Source organism: Dipteris shenzhenensis, chromosome 21, assembly GCF_047967505.1.
Source record: "Dipteris shenzhenensis isolate YYH24624 ecotype China chromosome 21, Dip_SZ_1.0, whole genome shotgun sequence".
Classification (NCBI taxonomy): domain Eukaryota; kingdom Viridiplantae; phylum Streptophyta; class Polypodiopsida; order Gleicheniales; family Dipteridaceae; genus Dipteris; species Dipteris shenzhenensis.
In genome coordinates this window covers 31,483,365-31,495,051 of record NC_141616.1, presented here as the reverse complement: position 1 = coordinate 31,495,051, position 11,687 = coordinate 31,483,365, and the positions used below count along the sequence as shown (strand labels likewise).

At 42.6% G+C, this 11,687-nt stretch overlaps 1 protein-coding gene across 2 annotated transcripts in view; it reads right to left on the bottom strand.

Moving 5' to 3' along the window:
* Nucleotides 1-1,042: 1,042 nt before the first annotated feature.
* Nucleotides 1,043-11,687, bottom strand: part of LOC147888748 (U-box domain-containing protein 43-like) — a 44,989-nt gene continuing 34,344 nt past the window's right edge. For both annotated transcript variants that reach the window (XM_087392482.1, XM_087392483.1), the window contains 2 exons: nucleotides 3,185-3,488; nucleotides 1,043-3,027 (listed from right to left, as the gene is read on the bottom strand). In XM_087392482.1, coding sequence (XP_087248608.1) covers nucleotides 1,547-3,027; nucleotides 3,185-3,488 — 1,785 coding nt within the window. In that variant the 3' untranslated portion in view covers nucleotides 1,043-1,546. The remainder of the gene's footprint in view (nucleotides 3,028-3,184; nucleotides 3,489-11,687) is intronic.

Sequence of the window (11,687 nt, the reverse complement as noted above, 5' to 3'; positions counted from 1 at the left end):
CATAGTGATTCCATGAGTGCTATTCAACTATTCCATGAGTGCTATTCAACTAGCACAAATTTCGATCTTTCATACAAAGACCAAACACATTGAGCTCAAGTACCATTTTATTGGGAAGGTACTTGAGGACAAGCGCATAGAGCTTGTCAAGGTTCATACAAATGATAACCCTACAGATATGCTGACAAAGAGTCTACCTAGTCAACTATTTAAGTATTATCGTGCACTGATGGACATTGGATCGTATGATCATTGGTTATTCTCCCTTAAAGGCACATTGATCTTTAAGTGAAAAGTTGTGGAAATTAAAGACCACTGTACCTTAACCTCGGTTATGTACAATACTCAAACACACATATATATGGATGACATAGAAGATTAGGGTGTTCTACACCCACCAAAACTTGTGTAACTCTCTTCTGGCTCTCCCTCTTACCTTTTTCCATTCCGCTTCCGTTGTTGAGATCTCTCATGCTTATGTGATGTATATTCCTGAGACATTTAAACCTTGTCTCAGGAATATACATCCCATATGCAATAAAGACTAAGAACCATCCACTTTCAATTTAAATGTCTCCAAGATGGCAGTCCCGCGTATTGGTGAAATATGCTCTACCCAGTGTTTTGATTAAAAAGCTGCCTTGTTTTCTAAAAAATATTTCACTCTCCAAGGCTTTGACTAAGTGGTTTGGGCATTGGTCTCGGTGCTCAGACCATGGCTTCAAATCTTGGATATCCCAACCTGCAAACCTTTCATAATAGTAGCAAGAGAATATGGTTTGCCTTGGGGATCCCATGGTCCTCTCCTGCAAGTGTGAATCTGCACAATTGTATGACTATATCATAGCACTATCAAAAACACAAGATGCCATACACCAAGTAATTGCAAAAAGAAAGCTGCCTTGGCATGTGTCCCCTCCTGAATATGAAACATTACAAACAAGAAGGCTGTTTAAACATCACAATCAAGTGGAATCCTTAAATGTGTTTTCTCTTTTGCAAGGAGGCTCGAATGAAGACCAAATAGAAGAATAGGGTAGTCCTAATGCCGATGTTCTTTCGGGTTATTCCGACACGGATGAGATGAGAATTCTGAATTGCAACAATTCTGATACTACAAGAAACTATGAGTGGAGCGTTGTGAAATAATGATGACAAACGCCAAGAGAACATGCTTACTGTTACTACAAAGGAACAACCATATGGGACCTATTTCAGGTATGAAAGGTATGGAATTCATATACAAGGGCACATCTTAAAGCCCACAACCTTGTCAAGAATGCATATTAGACTGGTATTATTACAAAGCTAAATTAATGAGTACCATAGACTGCAACCATCCAATCTTTCTTAGAGCCGAATTGTGCAGGACACAGCACAGAAGCTCATATCAGAGATGTTCCACGAAATGGTTGAAGTCAGAAGCAATAGGAAAATTCCCCTTGATTCTTCTGTCAGGTATGACCAAGAGTACGCAAGGCAGGCCACGGAAACCTCTCATTGGAAAAAATCATTTTTTTTGGGACAAAAAAGAGGAGGATATAAATTAGGTGGTGGAAGTTGTGTAGGTGTAAACAGAATCCCTGGGCATCTCCTTCAGATGCATCAACGCAGTGCCAGCTGCCTTCCGAGCATCAGCATTCCCAGTTGCCAAAACTGTGGCAAGGCTTGACTTGGCAGCTTTGGAGTATCGATCATCGCGGTACCTCTTGAATCGAAAAATTCTTTCCAATGCCTTTGTCGCCTTCTCAGTTAACAAATCACTCTTACCCACAACAGAAACAAGGGGTGCAATGATGCCATTCTTTACAAGGAAATCAACTCCCCGCTCCATGTTTTCTTTATTCATAATCAAAGTGTCCAAAGCTTCCATAGCTTGTTCAGCAGTCCGAGGGCTCCCCTCTTTGACTAAATTGATGAGTAAAGGGACAGCTTCTGCTTCCACAATACAAAAGGTTCCTTTCACATTGCACTTCCCTGCATGCACTCTGCAGATTTTATACTTTTTGAAACCTAGCCTGGCCAACAGCTGCTTGATAAAAGACTGCCGCTCTGTAAGACGTGGAGTGCATTTGGAAAAGAGTCCTAGGGTAACAGTCGCATGCTGTTTGGCTCGTTCTGTGCTTGAACTGTGACTAATGACTTCCATCAGAGTAGAAATTAACCCTTGCCTTGAAAGAGTCATCTGAATATGTGCCTCAATCACGGCAAGATCACACAGCCTTGACAAAATCACAGCTGCAGACTCCTGCAATTTTTGACTTCCTCTCAGTTTCAAGTACTCTGCAGACATGAATAGTAGTTGACTTTCCAAAAGCATGAGAGGCTTCATTTCATCTATCTTTGAAAGGCCAGCCAATAGGCCTAATACCACCTCCTTATCTTCTGCTGTCGAACTCCCCTCTATCAGACCAATAAAAAACTTCACCATCTCTCTTGATGTTACAAGAGCCTGGCGAGTCGACCGATCATCAGCAAGGTGGCACAGGAGATGTAATATGCTGCCACGGCAGCTGTTGGAGAGTCCCTCATTTTTCAGCAGTCTGTAGATCCTAGGAACCATTCTCAAGTCCATCACTAAGGTGCGCACAGTACGGCTATCCCTGGCCATGCACTGAAGAACTTTCAAAGAATATTCTTGCATTACGATATCCCCTGATAACAACAGTCCAAGACGCGCTGTGACTGTACCTTCTTGACCTATCTCAGCAGCATTCTGAGGATCACTGGCTAAATTTGATAAAACAGCCATGATGTCAGTCTTTAATTGCGGAAGCGAAGCGTCTAGGAAAGTCACTAGGATTGGGATAGCACCAGCTTTTGCAAACTCTGTCTTATTTGTATCTGTGCTAGATAGCTGATGCAATGCAGTTCCTGCCACAAGCTTGCTATCAGATGATCCATTTTGCAACAAATCCAACAATGGAGGAACAGCACCTGCCTTGACAAGAGCTGAACTGCTGTGGTCATTCAGCTCCAGTTCTGCAGAAATTGCAGTCGCCATTTTCAACCTTGTTGCCTCATTCCCTGAAATTCAGAACTGTTCACATCAAGTTTTACAATATTTGCACAAAACCTTACAAAACAAGTCACAATAAGAAACCTTACAAAACAAGTCACAATAAGAAAAGTTATTGCACTCATACAGCACTGCAACAGCGAGCATTTTGCAAAATCCACATACCAGAATTCAAGCTGCTGATCAATGGTCCAAAGAGACCAGATCTAGCTGCTTCAATTATCACTGATTCATCATAGAGACATAGGTTGCCAAGGAGTTTCTCTGCGAGTAGCTTCTGGTCATTTTGACACAAGTTGAAAGCACTAGCAATTACCAAAATTGACCCTTTCTCAGATAGGATTGCTTTCAAGCCAGCCTCACACTTTGAAAGTTCCCAAAGTAGCTGAACAGGACCGCCATTATCACCTGGGCTCCTCTGCAGTATCCGTAACAACACTGGAATGGTCTCTGCTTCTATGATAGAAACCTTCAAGCATAACAGAAAGCTCAATTTAAGTGTGCCACTGGAATCCAGAGGACTAAACTATTATACAACACCAGCATACAATGAAATGCTCGGATGGAAATGATCGTTGAATTTACCATATTTCTGACTACTTGTTTGCATCCTTTTCATAAAAATTTTAACATAACATAGTAACATAAAAAGTTGAGTCACATGGACAAATCGATTCCCTCAAATGTCAACTCTCAAGAGTCCAATTTGAGAAGCCCACAATGTGCCAAAGATATTCAGCCTCTCCTATAATAAGAGTGCATTTGCTAGCTTTATCGTAAAGCTGATACTACCTTGATATTTCTAGCACCTATCTGACATGCTCTTGTGGTCCTTGCTGTAAATGAGGATATCGTTAAAGAAGATTAGCACAAATTGGAATAGAAGTGGCTGCAATTTCGTGCTCGTCAATAGCTAAAAGGTGACCCATTCTTTAAGGGTGTCACATTGAACTCATGCAAGCCTCTCTTTGTGTGTAAGGCAGCATACTGTACAGACTGTTGTAGGATTCTTGAGCAAGGTTCTTCTCGCAGGGTCCATTTGCAGGGACATTCTTTGCTTTAAGTGATTGTTTTGACTCAAGTTCAAGCAATTTTGGGGGTAGATTTGTGCACATTTACAGGTGTTGAGCACATTTGGAGCTTTGGCAGAGAAATTGCAAATTTGGGGCTTTCAGTCAATTTGCCCTCTTTCGCTTGCAATTTCACCCCAAAATTTGGGGCTTTTGGTTTTGCACTGCAAATTATTGCATAATTGGGGCTTTCACTTAATTTGCTCTCTTTTGTAGGCTTTCACTTAATTTGCCCTCTTTTGTATGCAATTTCCCACAAGAAATTGGGGCTTCTGCATTTGGGTTGCAATTTTGCAGTTAAAAGAGCATTTCGGAGGCTTGCAAGCAGTTCCGAACTCAGTGTGAGTCAATTTGCAGACTTTTGCCACTTTTTACAGATTTTTGAACAATTAGCAAAGCATTGTGATGCAAGTTGAGCCTTTGATAGGCTGTGACAGTATTTGTCATTGTGGGCAGATTTTCTTTGGCAGATTCTACTTGTGCATTTTGCATCCTAGGAAGGGATTTTACTTGTTCAGTTTGCTGTATTATTTACTTTATCTGGCAAAAAAAAAAAAAAGTTCAGAACAACCCCCATGAGGTGTTTGGAGTCCTCACACAGGAGGATAAGTTGGATGGCACCAACTACTCCTTGTGGAGTTTTATGGTTCGCAACATCTTGGTTGGCAGACATCTTTGGGATTATGTCAATGGAGATGAAGCAAGGCCAAATTCTGTGACTACACCTGTCACTCCTACAGCTAGAGGCAAGGGTAGAGGTCAAAATGCAGCACAAGTAGTTGGAGCTGCTGCTCCAAGTGCTCCCACAACAGAACAGAAAAGATGGGATTCTAGGGATGCACAAGCTCTATCAGTGATTTCTCTTTCTGTCAAGAGGTTCATTATTCCTCACATTCAGTCATGCAAGACCTATGGCAGCTTGGGAGATATTGGAGAGTATGTTTACAGCAAGAAATGATGCCAGAGTTTCCTTTCTGAAGAGAGAGCTTTCTCACACGCATATGGATGAGGGAGATTCCATGAATACTCACCTCACAAAGCTTCAGGATTTGAGGGAGCAACTGCTGAAAATTGATGAAGTCATTCCAGATTCAGAGATGATTACCACCACTCTGAATTCTCTTCTTGAGTCCTATCTTGGTTTTCACACCTCGCTGAATTTGTCATTGAGGGGGGACAGCAATCCTCTCTTTTCACAAGTTGGTAGGACTTCTATTGCAGGAGGAGCAGACACAAAGAAATATGGCAACACAAGCTGGCGAGCATCCATGCTTTCTAAGTTCAAGCCCAAGGGAAAAAGGCAGAAAAAGCAACATGCCAATCAGCCCGCACATCAGCATAAAGCTGATTCAGGACAGCCCTCTTATAAGGCTAAGGGTGATGCAGATAAGCCTAGGAAGAAGGGCATTTGTCACTACTGCAACAAGCCAAGTCATTATATTGGTGAATGCAAGAAGCGCATAACTAAAGAAAGGAAAAGGGATTTAGGTATGGCTGTGTCAGAAGCATCAGCTCCTCGTTCACATGATGGGGGAGATGTTACAGCCAACTTTGTGGAAGAGCACTATGCCTTTCTGTCTTGCATTTCAGATTTTTCAGCACGTAGTTCAGATGCTACAACCACTATTGAGGATGACTCTTATGCTTTCTTGACTTGCAGTTATGATCCTTCAAAGGATGCATGCTCTCTCAGTGTCAATAAGACACTGAATACTTGGTATTTTGATAGTGGTGCTTCTAAGCACATCACTTCTAAGAAGAGCCTTTTTGCATCTCTGAATCCTCCACCTACTAAAAAGAAGGTGACTTGTGCAAATAATTCTTCTTATTCAGTGTGTGGAGTGGGGGACATTATTCTCACATCCACTGATGGCACAGATTTCAGTCAGACGTTCTCTACGTGCCAAGTATGAAGAAGAATTTGCTTTCAATGTCCTCTCTAAATAGAGGAGGATTTCAAGTTGTATTTGATGCTAAGTGTGCAGTCAGAGACAAAGAGAATGACTATGCTTTGATGTTGTCTGGCACTTTGTATCGGGGTCTTTTTCAGCTTGATATAGATGAGAAAAGATCCGATCTTGCATTTTCAGTGAGCGCTCCCATTGCTGCGATGCAGAATGCGGAGTTATGGCATGCCAGGTATGGGCACATGAGCTATGGCAGCTTAATGCTTTCAAGAAGGATGGTGCAGTGAGAGCTACACGCAATCTACAGCTCATTCATAGTGATATCTGCGGTCCCATGAGGACACTTGCTTTTGGGGGTTATCTTTATTATGTTACATTCATAGATGACTTCACCAACTACACTTGGGTCTATGGTCTTAAGGAAAAATCAGAAGTGTTTATGCATTTCAAACACTTTGTGGCTATGGTTGAGAATGAGATAGGACTCAAGGTGCAGACACTTCGCACAGATAGAAGGGGGGAGTATATGTCTCATGAGTTTGAGGCATTTTTTAAGGAGAAGGCATCACGCATCAGCTTACAGTGAGGCTTACACCTCAACAAAATGGTCAAGCTGAGCGCAAGAATCGCACTCTTATGAAGATGGATAGATGCAGCTTACCAGTAAAAAGTTGCCTCACAGGTTTTGGCTTGAAGGCCTCATGTGTGCAAACTATGTTTTGAATCGAGCTCCCATAAAGGCTTTGAAGACAATCACTTATACCTAGATGAATCCAGGAACATTCCCAAACTCACTCTCTAAAAACACAACATAGTGCAGTTTCAATCTCACGAGAGTCACTCATAAGATTTAAAACCATAAACTCCATCACGCATAGCAGGGACTAACTACTATGACATCCCCACTGACATCTCTTGCTCTCCTTCTTTCTCATAGGAATGGCTAGGGTTGGGGGCCTTACTGACCCCCCAACCAAGGCGCCAACTAGGCGCCATAAAGGCGGCGTGGTGGCAACCATGGGTAGGCCTCAGAAGTGGGCAGAACAGCCCCATATCTACCCCCTCCATATACCGATGTACATGGTCGAGGATTGGTCAGCCCCGTAACTCTCTCCCTCTACCTCTCCTGGGCGCGCAAACCCATAAGCAAAGCCCTTACTCAACCTCTTATGGCAGAGTGTGAGCTGTTGGCCAAAGAATTTTGGATTTACCGATACCTCAGACTATGAAACAACTTTGTCCTTTCCTAGGATTCGATGTCTTTCTCTAGAAATCTGAATTATTCCAAAATCAATGTTCCTCTTGACAACATAATGAAAGGTCATGGACGTAAGTCCGATCAGCCCATCTCTTGATGTGATGATTTGAACAACGCTGTTGACACATTGAAACTCTGCGTCAATGAAGCACATGTTCTTGCATTGCCTGATCCTATCCAGCCTTATGTTTTAGAGGCCTTTGCGAGCAATTATGCGATTGGGGTAGCATTGTTCCAAGATGGTAGACCTATAGCTTTTAAGAATAAAAAGTTGGATGACACTCCATACTATTGGCCCACAATGGAAAAAGAACTTTATGCCGTAGTGTATGCTCTCAAGGTTTGGAAACACTGCCTCTTGTTAGAATTATTATTATAATTCAGCAATGACCAATGTAATGTAATAAGTAGGTTAGGGGCACTTTTCCCTCATTTAGAGGTTTTTCCTCCTAACCACAGTTAATTCACTAACTACGGTTAGTGAAGGATAAGGTTTTGTCACTTAGACAAAACCCATCCCACTTCTTGTATTAGTCACTTCTTCTATTGCAAGCACTACGTTCAGCTCTCTTGCTCTCACACTCTCTTTTTCTAACATTTGGTATCAGAGCATCTACTTCTCTCCCCGGACTTCTGCCATTGTCCATGTGTGAGAGTGCTCTTAGATCCTGAGCTCCTGCTTTCTAGACTAGCTCCCACATCTTCTACTTCAGCTCCCAAGCTCACGTAGCTCAACCTCCGCACCAACCTCCAGGTGTCATACACTCTACCGTACAGCCTTCCGCTACATCGTCCGTACAATCTGCATCAGCTATCCTGCGCCGTACAGTCGTTGTACAACGTACGAACTTCCGTACTACAGCTCGTCGTCAGCAACTTGTTGTCCGTACAACAGCTTGACTTCTGTACTGCAGGCGTCAAATCTGTATTCGTCCATATGCTACTGTCTGTACAGTCGTACGGACTATTTCCGTATAGGCGCCGTACACTCCGTACCATCGTATGATTCTGTACCGTTTGCCAAGTCCGTACAACTCCACCATCAGTTTTTGTACGACGGACTAACAGTCCGTACTTCACCATACATTTGATCGTACAACTGCGCCGCACATGTGGCACCTGCAAATCGTCCGTACAACCGTACAAGTTTCCATACTTCCGTACACTGTACATCGTACGTATGGATTTTCGTACATTTTACAGGCCCTTGTACCTTTTGTTGGCATATGCACTTCTGTGCAGGTTTTATTCTAGCAGGTGCTCTAGCAGTTGGTTTTTTGGCAGGCATTGTTTGCAGATAGCCATTGTTTGGCTTAGATCTTGCAGAGAATTTGCGGCATTCTGTATTTGTGGGCAGACATTGCATTTGGGTTGCAGGTTGTCGAAAATTTGGGACTCATGCAATCACACTGCAATTTTGCAGTGAAATTTGAGGCTTTTGCAAACAGAGTGCAATTTGTGCAACATTTGGGGCTTTCAGACCATTTGCCCACTTTTGTATGCAATTTCCCACAAGAAATTGGGGCTTTTGCATTTGAGTTGCAATTTTGTAGGTAAAATGGCATTTTGGAAGTCTGCAAACAGTTTTGGACTCAGTACGAGTCAAATTGCAGACTTTTGCCACCATTTGCAGATTCTATTCGAAGATTTTTAAGCATTGAGCAGAGCATTGTGGTGCATTTTGGGCCTTTGACAGGTTGTGACAGTATTTGTCACTGTGGGCATATTTTTCTTTGCAGATTTTACTTGTGCATCTTACATCCCAGGAAGGGATTTTACTTGTTCAGTTTGCTGTATTTCTGAGTTCATCTGTGAAACCGGCCTCTAATCACTCAGAGGGCAGTGGAACTAAACCTTTAATCACTTCAGTACTTATTTACAGCTCACAAAGCATATATCACAAACCATTAACCATTGCATGATCACCATTTGGCATTTACCCATTTGTTCACAAACAAAACCACTGAAAAAGGGATGGAGGCTAGAATGCCCCTGCTCAACAAACATAGACAAGTGCACCCGATTGGCCCCAAACACCGTGGCGCCCCTCAGCAAAGTACCCAACCAAAGAATGACTCATGTAGCACTGCCTGGGCACCTGTGAGCCAAGAAAGAGGCGGCACACGAGGCCAACCAATAGCTTATGGCAAAAAGAAATTGCAGCAGCAAAATCACAACTCACCAAGCCCTGAAAACTCGAACCAAGTCCTCAATCGCCAAGAGGACATAGCAGCCAATGCCCAATTGCATTCTCAGCCAAAGAGGAGTGCAAAGGCATGAAGAAAGAGCATTTACAAAAGCCGACCAGCAAGAATTCCACTGAAAAATGCGAAAAGAAGCACTTCTGTCGCGAAGAAATGAGAGTTCTTGGGCTCAAAAGAAGCGTGCTTCAGAGAGGAAGCATTGAGAAGGTTTTGGAGAAGTTTCATCGCCGGAAAGTCCTCCAATGTTACGAAAATTATATTTATGATATATCTTGCTTTGGACATTATTATTTTTAGTCGAGTGTGACTATGGCAAAGTACTCCATAGGAGCGCACCAGATGCGGCAGGGGTCCTAGTGGATACTTTGTGTGGTTAGTTGGGGACGCCTGACTAGCTTGTGTTTTGCCATGCTAGATGATCGGTATTGTGGGTGATTCCATGTTAATACTGATGTCGCTTGTGTTATTGGTGTTGTGCTTGATTATTGTGCTTTGAGCGCGGTTATGTTGGGATCGGTTGATTCGGTGATTCGTTTAATCGATTGTTAATAACTAATGTAATTGGCGGCTTGAGTACAGGTGATGAAACTCATAGCGAGGATTGGAGTTAGTGCGAGGGTACCGATCGAGGTGTCGCACAACGCATTATATATGGCCATGGGCAAATTTTGTATTTGTTTTATTATTGCAAGTTTGAGCAATATATTTTGTTAAGGACATAATTCATTTTGGGACCTAAGATGGCTATGTAAAGCAAATCCCCCATTTTTGGATGAGAGGGATAATTTTGGCTCCTTGGTGCTTTTATGAAATATCATAAATACTCTACATGCAGAAGCGTGAGCCACTCATCTAGGGGGGGGAGATTGTACCCATTGTGCTGTCGTTTTCATGGTGTGATTGTGTTCTCTTTCTCTAGTTGATTAAGTGGTGAATTTATGTAAAAAGAATTACCTTCTGGTTTCAGTGGTATCAGAGCCTTGGTACGCTCTAAGGTTTGGAGAGGGGAAGCTCTGCATCAAAATTTGAATGAGGCTCAAGGGTCACTAGGAGAGCTTAATGCCCACTGGCTATATGGATTATTCAGTGGTTTTATTCAGTGGTGCCCTCGACCAATCACGTCATCTCGGTCTGAGCGAGGGATCACGAGCTATTTTCACTAGTACCTACTGACGATTGAGATGGAAAAAAAATAAAAAAATAAAAATCAGTGCCCTGCAAGCTATTAACACACCGTCCGTCTCGCTATCGCCTTCTCAGAATCGACGCCTGCGCAACATCCACCTTTGGAAGCCTTGGGCCATGGACTCTACGCACAACCGTATTATCTCAGCGCCTCGATAGCAGTAAGAAAGCCAAATAAATATGTGTCACGTCCAAACGATGACTCAATAATAATTCATGTACCACATTTAGATGAGTAAATATGTGTCACATAAAAATAAGGACTCAGTAATAATCCATGTACCACGTCTAGACAAGTACTCAAGTAGTTAGCCATATGCCACATCCAAATGAGTACTCAAGCAATTAGCTATATGTGTACATAAATATTATCACCATAAAGATGTTGAACCTTGCCACGTCCAAACGAGTATGCAATAAGTAATCCATAGGTGCCATGACCAAACGTGTACTCAATAAGTCAGTCATATGTACTCATCATGAAAGACACCTAAGTATACCTCACCACATAAAGGGTGAAATAAAAGTATAACTTGCTTGAAAATATAAGGTGAACCAATAAGTAAATTCATACCATAAGCCATCAATAAGTTAATCGTCGACAAAGAAGCAACAAACCATTAGTCTAGCAAGACCTTGCATGCACTCGTAAATATATTGGATCAGCAAAAGAAGTGCTCAGCTCTGCCCGTTCTACCAAACGCACGGAGGGAAAAGCTTATCACTATGAAGGGGAGGCAGAGAGGAAGCCATCGGGCCAAACGGAAGTCGAGGAATCCAAACAGGTGAGGAGTTATGAAGAAAAACGGAATTCAGCTGAAGGAGGCTGAAAAACCAGTCCAAAATCTCAACAAAGGGAGAAGATGAGAGAGAAAACCACATGTTAAGTTTAGAAGGCCCAAGAAGGTCCAAGAATGGCAAAGGAGCATGTAGAAGGCACTAGAACCACCTGGAACTCTAGGGGGGGCCACTGAAGGTACATGGCCCTCTAGGGGGCCCATTAAAAATGCCACATGATTACATTGCAATAGGCAAAGACTTTGC